Source organism: Chiloscyllium punctatum, chromosome 1 (assembly GCF_047496795.1).
Source record: "Chiloscyllium punctatum isolate Juve2018m chromosome 1, sChiPun1.3, whole genome shotgun sequence".
In the NCBI taxonomy this organism is placed as follows: domain Eukaryota; kingdom Metazoa; phylum Chordata; class Chondrichthyes; order Orectolobiformes; family Hemiscylliidae; genus Chiloscyllium; species Chiloscyllium punctatum.
Genome location: NC_092739.1, coordinates 96,110,157 through 96,136,269, shown reverse-complemented (window position 1 = coordinate 96,136,269; position 26,113 = coordinate 96,110,157). Strand labels below are relative to the sequence as shown.

At 40.2% G+C, this 26,113-nt stretch overlaps 1 protein-coding gene across 1 annotated transcript; it reads left to right on the top strand.

Moving 5' to 3' along the window:
- The first annotated feature begins 1,111 nt into the window (after positions 1-1,111).
- setd9 (SET domain containing 9) lies at positions 1,112-25,428 on the top strand. The gene is made up of 6 exons (XM_072571283.1): positions 1,112-1,415; positions 8,014-8,381; positions 11,858-11,981; positions 13,245-13,360; positions 15,437-15,542; positions 24,797-25,428. The coding sequence occupies exons 1-6, from the start codon at positions 1,330-1,332 to the stop codon at positions 24,882-24,884; spliced, it is 888 nt and encodes a 295-aa protein (XP_072427384.1). The 5' UTR covers positions 1,112-1,329; the 3' UTR covers positions 24,885-25,428.
- The last annotated feature ends 685 nt before the right edge of the window (positions 25,429-26,113 follow it).

The following is a 26,113-nucleotide window of genomic DNA, read 5'->3' as shown; positions in this document are numbered from 1 at the left end:
GGTGGTATGGGAAATACTGAGGAGGATAATGTGAGATAAAAGGAGGATGTAAATGGGCTGATCAGTGGCAAATGGAATTCAGTTCAGATAGGTACAAGGTGATGTACTTGGGCATGACAAACGAGGCAAAAGAATATATGAAGAATGGTAGCAACCTGGGTTAAACAGACCTTAGTGTGCATGTCCACTGGTGTCTCAAGGTTGTGGGATAGGTAGATGAACGGTTAAGAAGGCATATGGAGTACTTGCCTTTGTTAGTCAAGGCATAGCGTTAAAGAGCAAGGAGGTCATGCTGGAACTATAATAAAAGGTTGCTTATGTTACAGTTTACATGTTGTGTAATTTTCTAGAATCCACAATATAGGGAGGAATGTGATTGCACTGGAGAGAGTACAGAGGAGATCTACCAGGATTTTGCTAGGCTGGAGAGTTTTAGTTACGAAAAGAAATTTATGAAGGGAAAGCTCAACAGGTCTGGCAGTATCTGTGCAGCAAAATCAGGTCTGGTGACCCTGAAAGGATTTTGTTTCTGATTTACAGCATCTGCAGTTCTTTTGGTTTTTACTTGAATCAACTGGTGGCGTTTTCCTTGGAATATAGGATTAATGGGGTGGGAGGGGTGCGCAACATGATGGATATGTATAAAATTGAGGGACAAAGGGTAGACAGGAAGAAACTTTTCCCCTTGCTGGAGGGATCGATGATGGGGTGGGGCGAGGGAGCTCGATTTATGGTAAGGGACAGGAGATTTAGGGGAGATGTGAGGGTAAAAAATATGTTTTTCACCATAAAGTGGTGGGAATCGGAAACTTTTTGTGAGGGTGATAGCTTCATAACATTTACGAAGTATTTAAATGTCCACTTGTGATGCAAAGGTATAGAATGCTATGCACCAAATGCTGCAAAGTGGAATTAGAATAGTTAGGTGCTTGTATTTGAGCAGCACAGACGTGATAGGCCAGAGAGCCTTTTTCTGTGCTGTAGATTTCAGAGAACGGAGGGGGAGGGGATTGGAAGAGAGAGTCAAGGCCTGGGAGAAGCAAAGACCGTGAGGGCTGTGCAATGAGAGCAAAGAGACAGTGAGGGAACAAGAGCTGCGTGTGGTTTGAGGGTGGGAGGGAGGTCTCAGGAGACAGACACTGATAGAGGAATGGCTTGGGAGAGGTGAGAGACAGATAACAAGGACAGAGGGGGAGGAGAGAGACACAGACAGCACGGAGTGAAATAGGGAGAGAGAGCAGAGACAGAGTGAAGGAGAAAGGGAGCGAGCGAGTGGGACTTGTCCCCGTCCCGGGGCCGGCAGCGGGCCCTCGGTATCGGCCCGCGGCGATGTTGCAGAAACTGGTGTCTCGCTGGAATCGCTATAAGTACCGCCTGGTGCCTTGGATCGCCCTGAACCTGTGGAAAAACCAGAGGTAACACCGAGTGATCAACCTATCAATCCATAATTGAGTAGAATATTAAATACTGCCTGATTAAAACTAACATCTACACATCGCCATTGTAATAAGGCAACGAGACACTCAAATCCAGGAAATAGACAAACTACCCAATAAATACAGCTAGTCTAAAACACAAATAGCAAGATATGAAGTGCATTAAATATAACACCGTATGGTAACATTAAATATTGAAAAATGCACCAAATAATTAGATAAATATTAAACTAAATTATAATAAATATTTGTACAGTGTAAAAATGGCATTATGTTCAGATCCTGTGGACTGACTCCACATGAAGTGAATCTCAATCACTGGTCAAACCTACAGCTTAACCGTGTAGCATTTGGTTTCCACACTTGAAACTCAAAGACTTTGTGTCATTTTTACACCTACATTTTTAAAAATTATGTAACTGAAGAAGAAACAGCCAGTTTTTTGCCAACTGTCATATTTTGAAAATCCCAATTTAATGTTTTTTGAAATTAATTCACAGGCTGAGAGCATCACTGACTGGGCCAGCATTAATTGCCCATCTCTAATTGCTCAGAGGGTATTTAAAAGCTAATTATATTGTGGTCACATGTAGACCATGTAGTCACATGTAGACCAAACCAGTTAAGGATGGCAGTTTCCTTCACTAAGGGCATTCGGGAATCAAATGGGTTTTTCCAACAAAAAACAGTGGTTTTGTGGTCATCATTAAACTCATTCTTAATTCCAGATTTTTATTGAATTCAAATTCCTACATCTCTCTATGACTCTATCTGCCATGCCAGGATTTGAACCTGGATCCCTGGAATACTACCTGGATCAGCAGTCCAGCAATAAAATCATGAGGCCATTGTCTCCCCTCACTGTGGTTATGAGCATTTTAATTTTTACACTTGAAGAGTTGGACAGACTTTGTAGCTACGTATCTGTTAATGCTGGTATTCCAATGAAACAAAATAAATCCACATGGCATTTAGCACAGTTAAGTGAGAGACTATGGCCTTTTAAAATGTTGATTGTCTTTGTTTGTAGAGGTGAGATAACGTGCTTTCAATGAATAACGATGAACAGAATAGAATTATCAGATGATTGACACACAACTTGGTGGAGTTTTGGATAATGAGAAAGATTGTCAGAGGATACGTACAGCAGGATGTCAATCAGTTGGAAAGTTGGGCAGAGAAATGGCAGATGGAGTTTAATCCAGACAAGTGTGAGGTGATGTGTTTTGGGAGGTCAAATGCAAGAGGAAAGTACATGATAAAGGAAGGACCATTCGGAACATTAATATACAGAGGATCTTGGGATGCAAATCCATATATGCATGCAAGTGGCTTAGACAAATAGAAAAGTAGGCATATGGCATGTTCACCTTCGGTCAGGGCATTGAGTCTAAAAGATGGCAAGTCATGTTGCAGCTGTATAAAGCTTTAGGCCACTTTTAGAATATTGTGCACAGTTCTGGCCACCACACTATAAAACCGTAAGGTATAGAAACAGAATTAAGCCCATTGAGTCTGCTCCACCATTCAATTACGGCTGATTTGTTTCTCAACTCCATTTTCTTAGCTTCTCCCCATAACCCTTGATCCCCTTAACAATCAAAAACCTATCTATCTCTGTTTTAAATATATACAATGACTTGGTCTCTACAGCTCTTGATTACAATGAGTTCCACAGGTTAATCAACCTCTGAAGAAATTAGAGGTAAAAACAATGACTGCAGATGCTGGAAACCAGATTCTGGATTAGTGGTGCTGGAAGAGCACAGCAGTTCAGGCAGCATCCAAGTAGCTTCAAAATCTGAAGAAATTCCTCCTCATCTCAGTTCTAAAGAACTTTGTCCTGAGGTTGTATCCTCTGGTCCTAGTCCCTAATACTAGTGAAAACATCATCTACATGTGGACTGTATCCAGGCCTCGCAGTATTCTGTATGTTTCATCCAGGTCCCCCTCATCTTTCTAAGCTCCATTAAGTACAGTCCCAGAGTCTTATCCTCCTCCTATGTCACCAACCCTTCATTCCTAGGGTCATTCTTGAAAGCCTCCCCTGGACCATCTCCAAGGCCAGCAACATCCTTCCTTAGGTACAGGACTCAAAACTGTTCACAATACAGCCTCAGCAGTACAACCTCACTCTTGTATTCTAGCCCTCTTGAAATTAATGCAAACGTTACATTTGCCTTCCTAACTGCCAACTGAACCTGCATGTTAACCTTAAGAGAATCCTGAACAACTGCGTTCCTTTATGCTCCAGATTTCTGAAGCCTTTCCCTACTTAGAAAATTGTCTACATCTCTATTCTTCCTCCCAGAGTGATAACTTCACACTTTCATTTCTTGTATTCCGTCTGCCACTCCTTTGCCCACCCTCCTAGCCAGCCCAAGTCCTTCTACAGTCTCCCCACTTCCTCAACACTATCTGTCCCTTCACCTATCTTTGTATCATCTGCAAACATCACAACGATGCTTCAGTTCCTTCATCCAGATTGAAAATATTTAACGTGAATGGTACTGGTCCCAACACTGACCCCGGAGGAACTCCACTAGTCACCTGAAAAACGCCACTTTATCCCCACTTCTGCTAGTCAGCCAATCCTCTATTCATGCCAATATCATGCTCCTAATTTTCTATATTGGAATTTAGTAGCTTTTGTGTGGAACTTTGTCAAAGACCTTATGGAAATCTAAATAGATCATGTCCACTTGCTCCCCTTTGTCGAATTTGCTCATTACATCCTCAAAAAATTCCAACAGATTTGTTAGGCGTGACCTCCTCTTGTTGAAGCCATGCTGACTCTGCCCTATTTTACTGTGCATTTCCAAGTACCGTGCACTCTCGTTCTTATTAATGAACTCTAGAATCTTACCAACAACTGAGGTCAGGCTAACCAGCCTATTGTTTCCTGTCATCTGCCCCTCTCTCTTCTTAAACAGGAGTTTTATGTTAGCAATTTTCCAGTTCTCTGGGACCCTCCCTAACTCAATGATTCCTGACAGATCACCATCAGTGCATCTACATTCTCCTCAGCTATCTCCTTCAGAACTCTGGGGTGTGGTCCATCTGGTCCAGATGATTTATCCAACTTCAAACCTTTCAGCTTCCCTAGTACCTTCTCCTCACTGATGGCCACTACATTCACTTCTGCCCCCCTGTCTGTCTTGAAGTTCTGGTAAGCTGCCAGTATCTTTCACTGTGAAAACTGATGGAAAATACTAATTCAGATCCTTCACCGTTTCTTTGTTCCCCATTATTACTTCTCCAGCCTCATTTTCCAGTGGGCCAAATGTGTACTCCTAGCTCTTTCTTACCTTTTACACATCTAAAATAAACTCTTGGAATCTTCTTTTATATTACTAGCTAGCTTACTCTCATATTTCATCTTCTCCCCAACTTATTGCTTTTTTAGTTAGCCTGCTGTTTTTAAAGGCTTTGCAATCCTCTGTCTTCCCACTAATCTTCATTGTACTGCATGCTTTTCTTTTGCTTTTCTGCTGTCCCTGACTTCCCTTGTCAGCCATGGTTGCCTCATGCTCCCTGACTATGTGTCCTCTTCCTTGGGATGAATTTCGGCTGTGTCTCCTGAAATGTGCCCAGAAGCCCCTGCCATTGCTGCTCCACCATCTTCCCTGCTCAGCTCCCCTCCCAATCAACTCTGGCCAGCTCCTCCCTCATGTCTTTGTAGACACCTTTACTCATTTGTAATGCCGTGAGATCTGGTCCAGTCTTCTCCTTCTCAAACTGCAGGATGAATTCTCCCTAATCAGGTCTACCTCGTTACACATCACCAAACCCAGAAATACCTGTTCCTTAGTGGGCTCTACCACCAGCTGCTCCAATAAAAGCATCTCATGGGCACCTACAAGTCCCTTTGTTTGAGATCCTCTACGAACCTGATTTTCCCAATCCACCTGCCAATTGAAGTCCCCCATGATTATTGTACTGCCTTTCTTACGTGCCTTTTCTATCCACTGATTTATTTTCTTCCCCACGTCCTGACACCTGCTGAGAGACCTGTACACAGCCCACATCTGGATTTTTTTTCCCTTTGCAGTTCCTCGACTCTACCCACACAGATTCTACACTTCTACTCTATATCACTCCTTGCTACTGATTTAATTTCTTTCTTTTTTACTAACAAAGCAACCATGTTTCCTGTGCCCATCTGGCTGTCCTTTCAGTAGGATGTGTTTCCTTGGATATTTAGGCCCAGCTCTGACCTCCTCTCAGCCATGCCTCCGTGACATCCACAACATTGTACCTGCTAATTTCAAATGGTGCTACAAGCTCATTTACTTGGTTTAATTTACTGTGTGCATTTATAGAGTCATAGAGATGTACAGCATGGAAACAGACTCTTCGGTCCAACCCGTCCATGCCGACCTGATAACCCAAACTAATCTAGTCCCACCTGCCAGCACCCGACCCCTATCCCTCCAAACTCTTCCTATTCATATACCCATCCAGATGCCTTTTAAATTTGCAATTGTACCAGCCTCCACCACTTCCTCTGGCAGCTTATTCTATACACGTACCACCCTCTGCATGAAAAAGTTGCCCCTTAGGTCCCTTATATATCTTTCCCCTCTCACCATAGACCTATGCCCTCTAGCTCTGGACTCCCCACCCCAGGGAAAAGACTTTGTCTATTTATCCTATCCATGCCCCTCATAATTTTGTAAGCCTCTATAAGGTGACCCCTCAGCCTCCGATGCTCCAGGGAAAACAGCCCCAGCCTGTTCAACCTCTCCCCATAGCTGAAATCCTCCAACCCTGGCAAAATCCTTGTAAATCTTTTCTGAGCCCTTTCAAGTTTCACAACATCTTTCCAATAGGAAGGAGACCAGAATTGCATGCAATGTTCCAACTATGGCCTAACCAATGTCCTGTACAGCTGCAACATGACCTCCCAACTCCTGTACTCAATACTCTGACCAATTAAAGAAAGCATACCAAACGCCTTCTTCACTATCCTATCTTCCCGCGACTTCACTTTCAAGGAGCTATGAACCTGCAAACAAGGTCTCTTTGTTCAGCAACACTCCCTAGGACCTTTCACAAAATGCAGCACCTCGCATTTATCTGAATTAAACTCCATTTGCCACTTCTCAGCCCATTGGCCCATCTGATCAAGATCCTGTTGTAATCTGAGGTAACCTTCTTCGCTGTCCACTACACCTCCAATTTTGGTGTCATCTGCAAACTTACTAACTGTAAGTCTTATGCTTGCCTCCAAATCATTTATGTGAATGACAAAAAGTAGAGGGCCCAGCACCGATCCTTGTGGCACTCCACTGGTCACAGGCCTCCAGTCTGAAAAACAACCCTCCACCACCACCCTCTGTCTTCTACCTTTGAGCCAGTTCTGTATCCAAATGGCTAGTTCTCCCTGTATTCCGTGATATCTAACCTTGCTAACCAGTTTCCCATGGGGAACCTTGTTGAACACCTTACTGAAGTCCATATAGATCACATCTACCGATTTGTCCTCATCAATCGTCTTTGTTACTTCTTCAAAAAACTCAATCAAGTTTGTGAGCAACATCCTCCGTCCTGCATTGACTGACCCTTTCTCATAGATGTCCCCTTATTTGCTGTGCCTGAATTTAGATTCCGTACTCTTGAGGCTTTGGGCAGGGACTAAAAGAGGTTTAGCTGGATGTCGCCTGGATTGGAGCGTATTATCTATAAGAAGAAGTTGGACAAACTTTGAGTGTCAGAGGCTGAAGGGCGACTTTGTAGAAAGATATGAAATTATGAGAGGCACAGTGAATAGTCAGATTCTTTTTTTCCCAGAGTGGAATATTAAATACTGGGGACCATAGGTTTAAGTTGAGAGAGGGACCTTTTAAAGGAGAAATGCAAGGTTCGATAGTATCTGGAATGACCTTGGGTGGAAGTATATACGATAGCAACATTTAAGAGGCATTTTGACCCACTCCCAGATAGGCAGGAAATAGAGGGATACAGACCATGTGCAGACAGATGGGATTCATTTAGAATGGCATCGTGGTAGGCACAGACACATTATTCTGCTCTGTATTCTACAGTATCTGTTTTTGCTTACACAATGTTAAATCTGTGTCCGCTCCTTATTGATCTTTCTACTACTGACATTCATTTTGCTTTATTCACTCTGCCAGAAATCATTCATGGTTATCAATACCTCAATCAAATCTCCTATTAATCAGTGTCACCTCTGCTGAGTTGGGAGCCCCTCAGATTTGGGGATTAAATCCCATTCCACGTCTTTAGCTGAATAGGAAACATTGATTTCGCTGCTCGTTGGAACTGCTGTGCTCTTCCAGCACCACTAATCCAGTATTTGGTTTTCAGCATCTGCAGTCATTGTTTTTACCTAACAAAACCTGATAGTCCAGTGCAGTAATAGTCCACTAACAATCAATTTAAGGTGATCAGTCAAGCTAATCGTGTGGCTCATTTACACTTGTTTGAAATGGCACCTATTTGAATGTAGGGCCTGTTTTCTGCAAATAAAAGGAAGATATTCAAATTCTGTGCCTTTGTAAAATCACATTTCAAAGTATGTGACTAATCTTTTTTTTATTGATTATTGCAGGACAGTACGATTGGTTGCAGAAGATTCTTTGGATAAAGTTATTTCTGATCAAGTGGTTGAGGCGTCATTACTGAAGCTATTTCATGCTTTGTTCTTGAGTGATTTGAGCAATCAAGCAGAATTTCTTAATCTGCTGCCAGGAAATATCCAATCAAAATACAATGAAATGTTTACTCATTTTCAATCAACTAAACAAATTGAGAAAAAATCGAAAGGAAGCGAAATGGATTTGAACCCTAATGAGACAATATTTAAAACATTTGGATTCATTATCAATCGAGCAACTAGTTCACTTTTCTTTGCGGGAAGAGGGGTGTTTGTTACCACAGGCAGAGTGCCAAAAGGAGCTGTTGTTTGCATGTACCCTGGTACAGAAGTCATTTTTCTTTTTACAACTTTAATATCCTGCAATTCTTTGTTAGCATTTTATACATGTTTTGTTAAGACATTGTTTGTGTCAGTGTGACTGCTTTCTTTATTTTGTAAATTAATACCAGGCCACTTTACATTCTGTTTGCTGAAACCATTTGTACTGGTTGCTCTGAGTGTGCTTTTCTCTTCTGGCATCTCTATCTTCCTTTGCCTCTATGTCTGGCTATCCACCTGGTCCTGCCTTGTTGCCTGCTCACTTGAGCCTTCCCTGTGTCTCTCCTTTCTGGTTGACCTGCCCCAACATTTCCATCTCTTCCCTTCCATGCTCTTCCTCCTTTCACTCAATGTCCCAGGGTCGGGAGGCTTTCATTCAGAACAAAACCAATGATTAGTTAGGGAGGGGCACAGATGAACTTCCGCACTATGCTCAAAGTAACGATCACAAGCGAGGCTGCCAGGGTTTAGTGATGCTCGGTTAAGAGGATTGTTGTGCCTGCCACACACACACCGTGTTTAACTTATGTCTAGCAAAGAAACTACGAGTCGATTCTTAATAATAGTAAACAATTTTATTTATTTAACATAATTAATGCTAGAACTACAAAATACACCAGAAACTTGCAATTTACACTTTAAATCTAATCAACTATCTTATGCTTTAACTTAACTCTGGATGATCATATCCCACCACACTCGATCTTGGCCTAGATCCACGTGGTGATGACCATCTGGTCATCTTCTCTCCATAGCCCCAGGGGTGTCATCTCTTCTCGGTGGTTGGTCTCGAGTTACCGCTCCTGAGGATGATGTTGCAACAATTCTTAGAGTTAGTAGATGCTCCAGCCCTTTTGGGAGGGCCTTTAGTGTCTTCCAGTGGATCGATCAGGGATTGGTCATCCTGATTGACAGATCCCAACTAGGCATTGACCTGTCGATGTCAGGGTTATCCTTGGGCATCTATTCGTAGGGGTGTTAGGTGCACTCAGATCAGGTAGCCCTCTCCAAAAAAGGGGCTTGAGGCACTCCTGTATCTGACAAACAACTCAAAGTTCCAATTGTCCTGGGGATAGCAATCGGGTTGATTCAATTCAATTCAAATTCGAGTGCATATTGTCTGCAGCTGCGGGGTTAATTACATTCTGTCTGTAGCTGCAGCCTGTCTGGATTCTGGAACATGTTTATTAGCACAGTCACCTTGGCCAAGGCTTGTCTCAGTTTCCCAGCATGCTCATTTATTGTCAATGTTTTTGTAAATCCATCATTTTGAGTGGCCCATCCGGCCACAGGGTAATGGGGACGGGGTGGGAGTTGGAGGAGATGTGATTCCAGTGCTGCCATTTGTTAATGGAAGATTGATTGGGAAGGTAAAGCAGCAGTGCCTAAACAGTGTCAAAAGGAAAAACAAGATGTCACTGTTATTGGATTGGCTATAATATCCTGCACTACTTTGGGAACACAGGGCAGCATTGGTGAAGACTCACAGTGAAGACTGGGTGGCTTTTGAGGGGAATTGAAAATTGACATTTTCTTATGGAACCATGGCACGCTGCCTCACGGTGCCAGAAACCCAAGTTCGATTCCACCCTCAGGTGACTCTCATGTTCTCTCCTTGTCTGTGTGGGTTTCCTCTGGGTGCTCTGGTTTCCTCCCGTAATCCAAAGATGTGCAGGTTAGGTGGATTGGCCACGCTAAATTATCCATTGTGTTCAGGGGTGTGCAGGTTAGGTGCGTTAGCCATGGGAAAAGGCAGGAATAGAGTTACAGGGATAGTGTGTCTGGGTAGGGTACTCTTTGGAGGGTTAGTGTTAACTCGTTAGGCCGAATGGCCTGCTACCACTTTGTAGGGAGTCTATGGTTTCTATGGTCTTCAGATACATGGGTGGGATGTGTGATCAGAGTTGACATTTCTGCAGAAGAAATGTAATTCCAAGTTTAGTATCTGATTGAGAGTCTAAGGAATTGGTGACTTTTAGATGCTGGGTGGTTTCAAATATCTCTACAAAGTAGTTCTGCACTGCTACCCAGTGGAGTTTTAGTGGAGCTGCATGCTGCTGGCTTGAAGACCAAAAATACAAATGAATGTGCTTAGTTTGAAGCAATTGCTAATATTAAGATTAAATTCTTTGATATTTAAAGTGGAAAGAGATAATGTAGGTAAATGTTGACAGTTTAAACATGGGATTCCTATTGACAAAGCTAGAAGGAGGTTTCACTTTAATTTGAAATTAACCATTGCAAGTCACTCTGTATTTTCTGTGGGTGAACATGCATATATTATATGTTAATATTTTTGTACTGTAGTTTACTCATTTGTACAGGGAAAATTTTGCCTATTCCTAATGCTTTTGCTATTAACAGGTCTTATAATGAATACAGTAGAAATATTACAAATAGAATTCATGTCTAATTGACTTTAGATTATAACTTATTAGTTATGAATTATGGGTATGACCTTATGTCAGTAAAATGGACCATCCTACTGTTGGTGTTTACTATGAAATTGGTTGATGCAACACAAGTGTGGTAAAATTCTGCTTTCTGTTGTCTGCGATTCTCAACAGCTGTTTCTTTCAGGGTTTTAACTCTGTTTATACATTTTGAGTTAGTTGTCTGAATGTTTACACTTTGCATAAAAGTAATGAATTCCCAGTGACTTTAGGGACAGTAAAGTCATTTTGGATGTGGTTTGTTGTTATAAATTACATAGACTTCTGAAGCCATCACTCATATCCTTGTTTCATTTGATCTTGATTACACCAATCTGCTGCTGCTGTCCTGCTACCTGACACCATCTGAAAGACTGAACTTGTCCACAAATGCCGCCTGTATTCTAATACAGACTAAATGCTGTTAACCCATTGGCCCTATGCTTGGTGATCTGTATTAGCATACTGATGACACATTAGTTTGATAATTATCAAACATATTTACAAATCCTCAGCCATCCTCAACTGTACAACTATTTGCAGTTCTGGGGGTTCAACCAGTTTTGACGTCTTGCACATTCGGAGTCTTCATCACGCTACCAAAGGTGCCTTCTCCTTACAAAAAAGCAGCTCCTTGACAATCAGTCCCTGCTGAGTTGCACTCATACTGGAAAGGAGCTTGTTCTAATGAAGGGCTTGTATCAAATTGGAGCAGTATTGTATATTATTGTATAAGAAGTAGTTGTTTCCCCTAAGTTAACAACATTTGGCTAGAAAATTAGTTCAATTCAATCAATAAAATAAAGCAGATTGCTTGGATTGCAAGTCTTACGATGTAGAACAGTACAGCATAGGAATGGTATTTGTAAGTGTAGCTCATCGAACAAAGCCATTGACTAAATTTGAAAACCTTATAGTGTCATTCCCCATTGAATAAATTGGCTAAACTTCCCTTCTCCTCAACAGGTACGTGTGTGTATTTGTGCATCTGTAAAATCTAATGATATTAATTGTATTTAACTAATGGTCTTTTTATGAGCTAACAGGTACTATCTATCAGCAATATGAACCTATCTTTTTCCAGTCAATGGGCAACCCATTTATTTTTCGATGTATTGATGGTGTGTTGATTGATGGGAACGATAAAGGAATATCTAAAGTTATTTATAAGTGAGTTTTATTCACCTTTTAAATCGATTTGTGAGGTCAGATATTGCACTTATAATTTTGTGGAATTTGTCTTTGTGAGAAGTTATAACTGAATTCAATGACTTGCCCTTTCTTGCTCTGTATCTTCCGCTAGTGTACATCTCTCCCGATATCTGAACTTCTCCAGTTTCGATCTCCTCTATCTTCATTATTCCACCAAACCTTTGGACACCTGTCCTAATGTCGTCTTATGCAACATGAAATCAAATATTATTTGAACCCTTCTTGAAGGGGGGTGTCTTTTTTAAAATCAAGTTAAATGGACTATATTTTTGTTGTACTGTCAGCCCAATGAAGAACTGTCGGTATTAGTTGTATAATTTGCTTATTGTTGGAAGATTCCAAGCTTTTAAAGAATTTCTCATTAATATATAATTAATCTTTTAGTATCTAGTTCTAGATCAGAACTTCAGTATTGTGGGAATGACTGCACTGATTCATTGGAGCTTTACCGTTATGTTAGGCATGCATATTCATGTTGCTAGTAACCAAAGAATTAAGAGAAAATTTAAAATAATTAATGAACTCTTCATCCTTTGAGCATTGCCCATTATTTCTATTAAAGGTTTGCTGATTGGTTTGAGAACCTAAGTGAGTTATATCACACTCTTGAAATGGGTGTTTATCATGTGAATGTCCAGAGATACATTTAAGCATTCATTTTTAAAAAGTGCGAGTTTTATTGCTCTTAACATCGGTTGAATCTGGTATTGTACCACACCTGGAGTGTCTAACAATTTGTTCATATCAATTGTTCCTCTCCTGATTGAAGTACATGATGTTTGTAGCCTTGTTGTCTCCCTTCTCCCTAGTTGTCTTTAGATACTGCCTATGGGCAAGATTAGGCGCAGGTTACTTGATCTTGAATCTCTTCTTGATGAAACTTGGTGCTTTGTACAAAAAACATAAGACAAATTCACTGTGACTTATCTGCCCGTTTCCTTCCTTGGTTTCACTCTGCTCCTGCCCATAATGATATACCTGCAACTGGGAATTCTGGGTGTGGATAATTGGAGGTTCACGCTCAACTCAGATGTTTTGTGGTACAGTGTGTTAAAACTGAGACATTGCAGTATGAGACCACAAAATTATTGTTTAATGGAACATTGCAAACCTTACTAGGAACTTTTTTTTTAAATGTAGAAGGTTTATCCTCTGCACAGTTTATCAAAATAAGTATGTTTGTATGCATTGTTTTGTTTAAATTTCTCTGACCACTTTCAGATCATGCTGTGGGCGGGACAGGCTTGGCCCTTATAAAACAAATGATGTCTCTTGGCTGACAGAAATCCCAGTTAATCCGTTAGCTGTGGGTCAATATGTCAACAACTGTTCTAATGGTATGTTGTTTTCATTTTAGGGTCTTTGTAAAACTTGTTGTTGTGCATGGCATTGGTATAATTAATGAAGCTGCAATTCACCAGCAAGAAAACTGAGACACTTGAAGGCAGTATTAACAATTAAGAAGTTATGGGAGTGCCATCTGAGTTCAGAAGAGATTGTCTTGCTTTCATTATTAATATAGTCAACTAAAAATAGATCCAAAAGTGTATCTTGATTAGTACGCTAGACACTTGTGCTCAGCATCAAAGGCCTGCCAAAAGTGAACTGTGCCTACAGGCAGTTTATGACTCCACACATCTTATCTTAAAAATGTGTTGCTGGAAAAGCGCAACAGGTCAGGCAGCATCAAAGGAGCAGGAGAATTGACGTTTCGGGCATAACGTCGATTCTCCTGCTCCTTTGATGCTGCCTGACCTGCTGTGCTTTTCCAGCAACACATTTTTAAGCTCTGCTCTCCAGCATCTGCAGTCCCCACTTTCTCCACACATCTTATGCATCAGTAATTGTAACATTAAAATAAACAACACTGTCACTGTATTTAGACTTGCTATGTGCCCTTATGATCTCACATGATCTCTTTGACTTCAGCAGACAACAAACTAGGTGTTTGGTTTGGACAATGAAGTACAATACCAATCCAAATATTTGTCAATACATAAACAAATAAACAGCCTATTTTGATGATACACAGAACGTAGCTAGTTATTCTTTTTTCTGGTACTGTAAGCCCAGAAGAAAGATAAAAGCAAATGTAAAATCTTACCTTGTTGACCTTCATGTTGTCCAGGCTCAGTAGCTTTCGCTCACTTATCCCTCACTCAGCCTTCAGGTTAAAATAGTAACTGAGGCTGCAATTACATCAATAGCATCCTGTCTGTATATTTGAAGCTGACAGGGTCAGCTTGATGGTTCAATTTACTAGAAGGTAATAATAACACCAAACACCGATTCATTCCAGTTGAAGTGGATTGGACACCATCTTCATTGGACACTTTGCCTCTGAAACAGAAGAACTGAGTTCAAGTCCTATCTGTCCTGGATGTGTGTTATATGTCCAAACAGATTGATAAAGGATAATTCCCCTGGCAGTTGCACACAGGCATACTTGCTGCCTGTAACTTAAACTTGCAATAAGCTTAATTGGAGCAGAAGGTAGTGGATAAGTCCCCTGCTCTATTGTAACTGGAAACTGGTTCAATCACTAATGTTTCTACACAAACATTCATCTATCCGGCATGGGATAACCCTTATTTGAACTTAAGTACAAATGAACATTAACAAGAAAGGACCAAATGTGATGGATGTTAAATTTTGAATTTTGTTACAATTACAAGTAATTAGTGATGACCATTTGAGAAGTGGGGGCACTGATTACCTTTCAGTTGATGAGTGAGAGACCTTATCAATGGTGGCAAATGTACAAGTTGCAGATATAATTGGTGGCATTGAGATGTGAAAGAAATTGACAAATGCAGAGAAATAAATTTTTTGCATTTGTATAATGTTTGTCACTGTGTTAAGGCATCCACGTCTTTTTAAAACTAATAAAGTTTTTAGTTTGAAAATACAACAGTTAATTTATAAGTAGGTAGGTAATTATGTTGTTGAGGGATACATATTGCCTAGGACACTGATGAGAACATCTTTACTGTTAGGAAAATAGATGATGAATGCAGGAGGTTATTGATGTTAAAGGAACACTGCCCTTAGCAAACTCAGTTAAAGATTTATTACAGAGAAGAAACATTTGAAGGGAAGCGAATTATATTGGAGAGCCATACAACAGAATTTTCTTTAAAAGTGAACTGTGTCAGACTCAATCAGAAATTTTGGCAATGGTCAACAAAATAACAGACAATCATCATTACACTCAGGAACAGAATCTTAGGACAAGACTAGTGAAACGACCAGAAAATATCTTTGCTAAAGTTTGTAGAATTAAGCTAGAATTTGAAAGTTGGTGGCATGCTTCAAGTATAGTAATAAACAATTAAAGAATTAAGGGAGAAAACTCTGCAAATTTTGTTCATATGTTTAAGTAAAGACTAATCTGATATGTTTTTTTGTTTCAGAGAAAGCAGCCAATGTGTGCTATCAGGAGTTTGATGTTCCTGCAACATTTCCTATAGAGCTCCGTCAGTACATTCCTAATGTTAATTATGGTCAAAGTGTGGAAAGGTTGGTCCCAATTGATATTTGAGCTAAGATTTATTATTTTATCATTAAACATCAGCATCACAGAGTCATAGAGTCCAACAGAATGGAGACAGGCCCTTTGGCCCAACTGGTCCATGCCGACCAAAATGTCCATGCACGCTCACCCCATTTCCCTGCAGTTGGCCCATATCCTTCTAATTCTTTCCTATCCATGTATTTGTCCAAATGCCTTTTAAATGTTAATGTACCTACCTCAACCACTTCTGCTCACAGCTCATTCCATATGGAATGTAAAAAAGCTGCCCTCAAGTTCCCTTTTATTCTTTCCCCTCTAAACTGATGTCATCTAGTCCACAATTCCCCACCCTGGCAAAAAGACTGAATGCATTCACCCTATCCATGCCTCTCATGATCTTATGCACTTCTACAAGATCCCCCTCAGTCTCCTATTCTCTAAAGAGAAAAGTCCTAGCTTGTCCAACCTCTCCGTATAACTCAGATTGTTGAGTCCAGGCAACATCCATGTAAATTCCTTCTGCGCTTTTTCCAGTTTAATAACATTTTTCCTATAGCAAGGGGACCAAAACTGAACACAATATTCCAAGTGCGGCCTCACCAGCATCTTGTCTAACTGCAACATAACTTCCCAACTTCCCAACTAATGAAGGTCAGTATTCCAAAAGCCTCTTTCACTGCCCTGTCTACCTGTGACTCTGCTTTCAAGAGAACCATGCACCTGAACTCCAGTGCCCCTCTATTCCACTACACTCTTTAAGGTCTGACCATTCACTATGAACTCCTACCTTGATTTGACTTTCCAAAATGCAACATCTCACACTTATTTATATTAAACTCCATTTGCCATTTCTTGGCCCACTTCCCCAGCTGATCAAGGTCCTGCTGCAATTTTTGATAACATTCCTCACTGTCCACATTTTCCCAATTTTAGTGTCATTTGCAAACTTACTAATCATGCGTTGTACATTCTCGTCCAAATAATTGATATTAATCAAAATGTATTGAATAAAATGCTTTATGCATGTCTGTCTAAAGCCTTGTTCAGCTGAGAGATTTAACTAGTCATCATATATACAATGTGTAGAAGTAATACTACAGACTTAATCTGTTCATATTTGTCATTGTTTGATATTTATATTTATACAAAGTGTTTAATGTATATCATTCAATTCTGTAATTAATAAAACTGCCAAAGGGTGTCTCAGAATGTGATGGAGCACAAAATACAACTGCACAACAACTTGCATTTTTATAGCATCCCTAAGTTACTGTATAGAAAAAGAGGGAAGTATGTTCTCTGATGGAAGAGTCTGAAATGAGGTGGATAACCTTAAAATTAGAGTGAACGTGTGTTGGGTTATGGGGTAATTTCATAAAATGCATTTTCTCACAATATATATTAGAAATCTAGAAATATGCTTTGCTCCATAAACCGCTGTGCTTAAATTAATTGAAAATCTGAGAACAGATTAATGGATTTTTGTTTGACAAAGTTATCAAGAGTTACAGGTGAAGGTAGTTAAGATCCAGGCCAGTTGTGATCTAATTTTATGGCAAAACAGACTTGTGGGATGAAAGTTGTTCCACTGTTCCTATGGTAAACCGATACCGAGATGTAATTAAACCAAAGATGACCAAAGAAATAGGAAAAGGTAGGACCAGTATGAAATTTTTAAAAATCATATTAGGAATGAAGTAAATACAATGGAGATGCAAGGCCAGGGGTGTTAGTTGCTTAAGGAACTCCAGCTCAGAGTTGATCAGCTGGAATCTGAGCTCTGAAAACTCCGACACATCAGGAAGGGAGAGAGTTACATAGACACTGTGTTTCAGGAGGTAGTCACATCCCTTAGATTAACTACCTCCAATTCCATCAGTGATCAGGGATGGGAGGCTGTGACTACCTGTGAGGCAGGTAGAGGGATCCAGGAGAGAGTACTGAAGGAGCCTCAGCCCTTGAGCTTGTCTAACAGGTTTGAGATTCTTGCTCCCTGTGTGGATAAGAACGGGGATGGAGGGAAGATAAACAAACTGACCATAAGACAGAAGTACAGGGAGCCATTCGAGAAGGGAGAGAAGAGAGAAATGTATTTGTCATTAGGGATAGTGTGGTCAAGGGAATAGACACTCTTCTCTCCAGCCAGGTTGAGAGTTTGAGAAGGTTGGAATTCAGATTAGTTATGGAGTTGATTATTGTCAGAAAATGAAAGGAAAAGACAGCATGTATGAATGTCATATTGTACCAAGGAACCACAAAAATGGAGGGGAATTCAATAATAGAACAAACTTAAAAGCTTTCTGTCTTAATACATAAAGCTCTTGGAATAAGGTAGATAAATTGACAGTGCAGTCAAGGTAAATGAATATGATCTCAAAGCCATTATGGAAATGTGGTTACAAGTAGACCAAAACTGAGAACTTAACATTCAGGCATATTAGATCTTTTGGAGAAACAAGAGGAGTGGGTAAGATGGCGGGGTAGCACTGTTAGTAAGAGATTAAATGATGACAGTTGTGAGAGATGATCCAGACTCGGATGATGTAAACTCCATTTGGATGGTGGTAAAAAATCAGCAAAGGGAAAGAACTCATTGGTAGGAGTAGGGTACAAACCACCCAACAGTAGCCACTCTGTGGGAAAAGCTATAAATAAACAACTGATAGGAACATGTAAAAAGCATAGAGGAAAAATTATAGGTGACTTTAATCTTCATGTTGATTTGAATTAATCAAATTGGAAAAGGTTGCTCCGGCAATGAATTCAGTGATGCATTATGGATAGTTTTCTAGAGCATTAGGTCATGGACGTAAAACTTGGACAGGCTAGGAGAGTGGCCAAAGAAGTGGAATATGAATTACAATGTGGAAAAGAGTGAGGTTATGCACATGGAGAAAGAATAAAGGCATGGACTATTTTCTAAATGGGGAAAGGATTTGGAAATCTGAAGTATAAAGTGTTTTGGTAGTCCTAGTTCAGGATTCTCTTCAGGTTAACAAAACCGATTTAGTTGATGGTTAGGAAGGAAAATGCAATGTTAGCATTCATTTCGAGGGACAAGAATACAAGAGCAGAGACGTATTGCTGGGGCTGTATAAGGCTCTGGTCAGACCGCATCTGGAATTCTGTGAACTGTTTTGGGCCCCGTATCTAAGGAAGGATGTGCTGGTGTTGGAGGGGTCCAGAGGAGGTTTACAAGAATGATTCTGGGGATGATGGGCTTGTTACATAAAGTGCCACACAACACCAGCTTATAGTGCAACAGGTTTATTTGAAATCACAAACTTTCCGAGTGTGCTACTTTATTGTCAAGTGATGAAGGAGAAGCATTCCGAAAGCTTGTGGTTTCAAGTAAGTCTGTTGGATCATAACCTGAGTTTGTCCACCCCAGTTCAAAGCCAGCACCTGCACATCATATAAGGAGGGGTTGAGGACTCAGGTCTGTACTCTTTGGTGTTTAAAAGAATGAGAAGTGATCTCATTGAAACATATAAGATTCTTAAGGAGTTTGACAGGGTAAATGCTGAGAGGATGTTTCCTCTCATGGGACAGTCTAGGACCAGAGGGCATAGTCTCAGAATAAAGAGGTGATAATTTAAGAAGGAGATGGGGAGGAATTTCTTCTCTCAGATGGCTGAGCTTTTGGAACTCCTTGCCACAGAGAGCTGCGGGGGAAGAGTCCTTGTGTATATTCAAGGCTGAAATAGAATCTTGATCAGCGGGGGAATCAAGGGTTATGAGGAAAGGGCAGGAAAGTGGATACAAGGAATGTCGGATCAGCGATAATCCCGTTGAATAGTGGAGCAGGTGCGGGGGCTGGACAGTCTGCTCCTGTTCCTATTTCTTGTGGTTTAAGGAGTGAAGCAGAGATGTAAGGAAGGAAACCAGTGCATATCCATGGTGGCTGAAAACTCCCCCCACAGGAAGCAGCAGTGGATAAGCTCTCAAATAGTATAGGCTTGGGTGCAGCCCTTCAGGTAATTGCTACAGTAGAGTGAGGTAAGGCAATGAAGGAAATTGTAAACAAGGCCAAGATTTTGAATTCAACTCATTGGAAAGATAGATAAGAGGTGGTACAGATATAAAGCATTGGATATGGAGGTTGGAAATTTGAATGTTCGTTTTGAATGAAGCTCAAAGGAGAAGTATAAATAACCAGGTAATCTTGGAAGAAAGTGGTCTTTATAAAGCATCTTGTGTAGTTTTGAAGCAGTTAATAGTTCAGTAAACCTAAGTAATGTGCCTGCTCATTTAACATTCACATCCAAAGTTCAATGCTGGGTGCATGTATAGATGCAGTTATAGTTTTTGGTAGAAACCACTTCTTTTGGAAGAAGTTGTAGTTTTAAGAATTTAGATTGGTGCTGCAGAATCAAAGCTAGTTCTTGTTGCAGACAGAAGGAAAATTGTCAGTACATGTTGTCTCTGAGGGGCATGAATTAAAATAGTTATAAGCAATTAGAACAATAAGATTATAGATGTGAAGGAAAATATTGGTAAAAAGGCAGAAAGGTGAGGAATTTGTCCCTTGTTTATTTAATTCTGTTAGTTAATAGTGGTGTTAGCACTATGTACAGGGATGATCTAAATGCAGGAAACCAAATATGGAAAGAGTTTGGGTAAAGATGAGCAATGATAAGGGCAAGATGTCACTTGTTGGAGTGGCGTACAGGTCCCCTAACAGGAACCATGTGGTGGAATAGATGTAAAGTATTGTCACAAAAGCACCACAGTAATCATGGGGGATTTTGATCTACATATAGACTAGAAGAAGAAGCACGCCATTCAGCCAATTGAGTCTGTTCCACTAGTTAGTGAGATCATGGCTGATTTGATCATCTTCAAACCCACTTTCCTGCCTTGAATCCATAATGTTTGATTCTTTTACTGATTAAAAATCTGTCTATCCCAGTCTTTAATATACTTGATGATCCAACCTTGGCAGCCCTCCAATAAAGAACTCCATAAATACACTCTACCCTGAGACAAGAAATTCTTCCTCATCACTGTCTTAAATGGGTGACCGCTTCTTCTGAGATTATGCTTTCTGGTTTTATACTCTCCCACCAGAGAAAAGAACCTGTCCACATCTACCTTGTCAAGTCCACTAAAAATCTTATATGTTTGATATGAATGATATGCCTCTCATTCTTCTAATGAGTACAATGTAACCTACTCGACTTCTCGTAAGATAGCCACTCTGTACCTAGAATCAGCGTAGTGAACCATATCTGGACTGCCTCTAATGCCAGCATATCTTCCTTCTGCTAAGGGGCCCAAAGCAGTTCAGTGTTTCTAGCTGTGATCAGACTAATGCCTTGTATCATTTTAGCAAATCCTCTGTACTATTCTGTTCTATTTCCTTTGAAATAAAGGCCAACATTCCATTTATCTTCCCTGTTACCTTCTGAATTTGGGTGAAACTTTTTATGAATTACGCACGAGGACTCAAATATTTTCTGTTCTATAGCTTTTTGCAGTTTTTCTCCAATTACATAATATTCATATCTTCAGATTTTCAAACACTATCTTCCATCTACCAAGACTTTGCCTACTCACTGAAACTGCCTAAATTCCTCTGCAGACCTTTTGTGTCACCCTCACCATTTGCCTTTCCAATATTTTTGTTTAATTTGCAAACTTGACCATAGCACATTCAATTTCCTCCTCCAAGTCATTAATATATATTGTAAATAAAATTGAGGCAGCCCTGGTATTGATCTCTGTGGTACTTCATAGTTACAGGTCACCGTCTTGAAAATACCCCTTATCTCAACTCTCTGTCTTCTATTAGTTAGCCAATGCTCTATCTGTGCTGATATCTACCTCCAGCACCTTGGGCTTATCTTGTTAAGGAGTCTAATGTGTGATGCCTTATCAAATACTTTGAAAATCCAAATATATTACATCTACTGCTTCCCCTTTATCTATCCTGCTTGTTATCACCTCAAAACATTTTGTAGTAAATTTGTCAAGTATGATTTTCCTTTCATGAAACCATATTGATTTTGTTTGATTATATATTTCTAAATGCTTTGCTATTACATATTCAAAATTGACTGCAACATTTTCCCAATGACAGATGTAAATGTAACTGGCCTTTAGTTACGTTTCTTATCTCATTTCCTTTTTAAATAAAGATGTTACCACAGCAGATTTCCAATCCTCTGGCAAGTCATGTATGCAAAGTCACCTTGGTGAAGAATTGTTTTCAGGATGGTTTCTTAGCACAGCATGTTCTGGATCTAACCAGAGAACAGGCTATAGTGAGACTGGACAATTAGTACAGAAAAATAAGGACCTAATCACCCCTCACCATTCTGGCTTAGAAATTTTTTTATTCACGGGATGTGAGTGGTGCTAACTGGGCCGTCACTTATTGCTTATCCCAAATTGCCTTCAAGAAGGTGGTGGTGAACTACCTTCATGAACTGCTTCAGTCCACTTGGAGTATGTATACCCACAGTACTAGTTCCAGGAGTTTGACCTTGTGAGTCAGAATGGTGAGTCGCTTGAAGGAGAACTTGAGGTGGAGGATGTATCTGCTGCCCCTGCCCTTCTAGATCGAAATAGTCTTGGTTTTGAAAGGTGCTGTCTGAATATCTTTGGTGAGTTTCTCCAATGTATCTTATAGATAGTACACACTGCTGCTACTGAGCGTCAGTGGTGGAGAGAGTGGATGCTTGAGGGTGTGGTACCAATCCAGTGGGCTGCTTTGTCCTGGATGGTGTCAAGCTTCTTGTGTTGTTGGAGCTGCAGCCATCCAGGCAAGTGGGGAATATTCCATCACGCTCCTCACTTGTACTTTGTGGAAGTCAAAAGACAAGCTACATGCTGTAAGATTCCTAGCATCTGATCTGCTTTTGTAGCCACAGCAATTATATTCCTAGTGATTTCAATTACAAATCAATAGTAACGCCCAGGCTGTTGACAGTGGGCAATTGAGCAATAGTAATAGAAAATGGCATAGGGTAGGCCATTCGGTCCTTCGAATCTGCTCCATCATCCAGTTCAATCATGATTAATCCTCTGTCTCAATGTCATATTCTCACATTCTCTCCACACCCTGGATGACTTTAAAATAAAATGTATCCATCTCTTCATTGAATGTATTCAGTGACTTGGCCTCCACAGCCTAGGTGGTTTAAAAATCCACAGGTTCACTCCTCTTTGTGTCCTCCTGTCATTTCTGGACACACCAACCAGTGAAATCAGCTCCCCGGCATCAAGTCTGTCCAATCCTGTTAAAATTTTGTATGTTTCAATCAGATCCCCCTCAGCTGTCTAAGTTCTAATGAATATAGACCCAGTCCAACCAAGTTCTCCTTGCTGGACAGATTGATTATCCCCAGTATCAAGCCCAGTGAACCGCCACTGCAATCTTTCTAGAGCAAGAATATCCACTCTTGGGTAGGAAGACCATCAGTACTCTCGGCTTAGCCTTGCCAAGACCCTGTAGAACTGCACGGTACATCCCCACTTCTGAACTTCAATCACCTTGCAATGAAGACCAATTTGCTTTCTGCACCAGCCAGCCTACTTTCATTGACTGGTGTACAGGACATCCAGATCCCCATATATACATCCATGCTTCCCAATATATCTCCATTTAAATAATACTCTTCCTACCTGTTTTTGACACCGAACGTGTATATCTTCACATTTAGCCACATTGTACCACATCTGCCATGTATTTGCCCACTCACTCAACTGCCCCATTTTTGTGTTTTCAGCAAATGTGAAAATATTGCATTTAGTTTCCTCATTCAGGTCATTTACATATATGCTGTGAATAGCTGGGACCCAAACACTGGTCCTTGAGGGACCCCACTAGTCACAGCTAGCCACTCAGAAGATCCTTGCCATGTTTTCCTGTCAACCAATTTTGGATTGATTTGGCTGGCTTTGTCCACTACCCTTAATATTTCCCAAATGTTCTGTTATCACATTTTGTTAATAGTAGACTCTGGCAGTTTTCCCATTACTGATGTTATTCTAACTGATCTGTAATGTTTTTAATCCCCTCCTTTTTGAAATAGTTGGGTTACCTTTGCCATCCTCCAATCCATAAGAACTGCCTCAGACTTTATGGAATTTTGGAAGATGCCATCAATGTATCCAATATTTCCAGGGCCACTTCCTTTATTACTCACTCTGGGATGAAGATGATTAGGCCTTGATAGGTTGTGAGACTTTAACCCTGTTAATTTCCCCAGCACAATTTTCTGACTAATACTGATGTCCTTCAATTCCACCCTCTCACTAGACCCTTTGGTTCCCTAATATTTCCTGGGAGGTTACTTGTGTCATCCTTGTGAAGACAGAACCAAAGTATGGTTCAATTGTTTGCCCATTTCTTTATCCCCCATTATAATTTTCTGGATTTCATTTTTTTTCTCTTTACATAGTTATAGAAGCTTTTAAGGTTCAGTTTCTGTATTCTCTTCACTCTATCCCCCCTCCTCCCAATCAAACCTGTTTTTCACTCTTTTATTGAATTTGCATTATCATTGAATATTAAGTGATAGTTTCTGTTGGAGATGGGCAGTGCCTGGCACTTAGTGGCACCCTTCCTTCAGTGTTACTGGATCGAAATCCTAGAACTCCCACTGTAACAGCATTGTGGTTATACCTACAGTAAATGGACTGCAGTTGTTCAAGAAGGCAACTCTTAACCACCACCTTCTCAAAGACAGCTCGATATGGGCAATAAATGCTGACCTAGCCCGTGATAGCTAAATTCCATGAATGAATAATAAAGAAAACAGATGGATCGAAACCTCCAATATATTTAGATCGTCATGCAGTAGGGTAAAGTGGTTAGAAAAAAGTCAGTGCAAAACTAATGGAAGAGAGGTTAATATGAATCCATTTAAAACATGTTTGATTGAGAGGGTACTACAGAATTATGAGGGAATACTTGACAATGTTACATTATTCAGATTTACGAAGAATTTCAGAGAGTAAGGAGTGAAATATTATTTCTGTTTATCCTACAATGATAGTGAAAAAATATTGTTTAAGAAAATGATATTACTGTTTAAAGGTGAGTTGGTTAAACACTTGAATACAAAGCTTAAATGTTACTGTGAAAATCCAGGAAAACTCAAAACTACCAACTTGAAAGCTAACACAAGGAATAAGGATTGAAATAGCTTCCTGCTGTACTTCCATGAAGATTTATGATACTCACAAATTTTGTAATCTGTTTCATCTGTTTTTGTCCTTAAAATTTCTTATAATTTGATTTGTTTTGCAGGCCTTTGCGGTGCGTGGTTCTTGTGGCACTCCGAGACATAGAAAAGGGAGAAGAGTTATTCTCTAATTACTACACAATAGTACATTGAAAAACTAGGACTTGAATTACACCCAGAGCTTCATCCTAAGCAATATGGAGTTTCACATTTTAAATATGGAGTCAATGGAGAATTTGATTTTGTTTTGATGAGGAGGGAGTGATGCCAATGATTGCTAGTGTCCTCATCTGCCTGCTAAGGCAGGAGGTCCGACTTGGTCTGAAGTTGTCGAGGATAGCTATTAATAAGAGTCTTTGTCTTAAACAAGACATAGTAATTGCACAGTAGCAATCTGGTGCAAAGACCTTTGGGCAACTCAGCATAACAGGTCTGTCCCTTTTGAAATCCAATGATGTTCTGCTTTTCTGTATCACATAATCAGGAAATGATCAGATTGTGTAAAAATTAATGCAGACATCAGATTAACCTTTCAAAACAATTGTTGCATAAGTTTGAGGGTTTTTTTTGTGAAATCTTATCTGATTTAGACAGATGAACAGGCACCAGTGCACAGTCAGCTTCCATATGAGAGAGAGAGCTGTGATGCTGTTTGAACAATGTAAAAGTTAATTAAATAAATATGCTTCTTTCTTGGCCTGTTGCAAATATTCATTGGAGCAAAAGGACTGGGTGAACTGGGATAAATTGAACTGGCTAAGCTTCAGTAGACTTGATTTTCATCTTAATTGCAGTCCATTGGTGCTGCTTCTGAAAAAATGCAAGTGAACCTTTTTGCCAAGTTTGCAATTTATTTATTCATCATGTGCACTGCTGCTGGAGTTGTGCAGCAATCCAGATATTGAACCCAAAACAAATTAAATTATAATGAGCTGTAACTTCTTTAAATCAGTTTATTACTAGTTTTAAATTCATTCATGGGACGTGGGTATTGCTGGCTAAGACAGCATTTATTGCCCATCTCTACTTGAGAACTAAGTCAACCACATTACTTGTGACTCTGGAGTCACATGGTGGCCAGACCAGGTAAGGATGGCAGCTTCATTTGCTAAATGACATTAGTGAACAAGATGGGTTTTTCCAACAATTCCTGGTCATTACTAAGTGATTGATCCAGATTTTTATTGCATTCAAATTCCATAACCCATCAAGACAGCACCCCAGAATATTACCAGAGTCAGCCGATTAATATAAAGCAAATGACTGTGAAGAAAGCAGAGTTTTGAGTTTTACCTTCATCAGGCACAACCTGGTGTTTATAACTTAGGGGGGGTGGCCAGGGGAGGATGCGGCAGTAAAGAGAGGAGAGGTGAGCCGGGGAA

Bases quoted from the DNA above. Each gene is read 5' to 3' on its own strand.
- setd9 (XM_072571283.1), top strand. From the start codon at position 1,330: ATGTTGCAGAAACTGGTGTCTCGCTGGAATCGCTATAAGTACCGCCTG. The intron at 8,382-11,857 runs GTACAGAAGTCA...ATGAGCTAACAG, and splicing joins TGTTGTTTGCATGTACCCTG to GTACTATCTATCAGCAATAT. The intron at 11,982-13,244 runs GTGAGTTTTATT...GACCACTTTCAG, and splicing joins ATATCTAAAGTTATTTATAA to ATCATGCTGTGGGCGGGACA.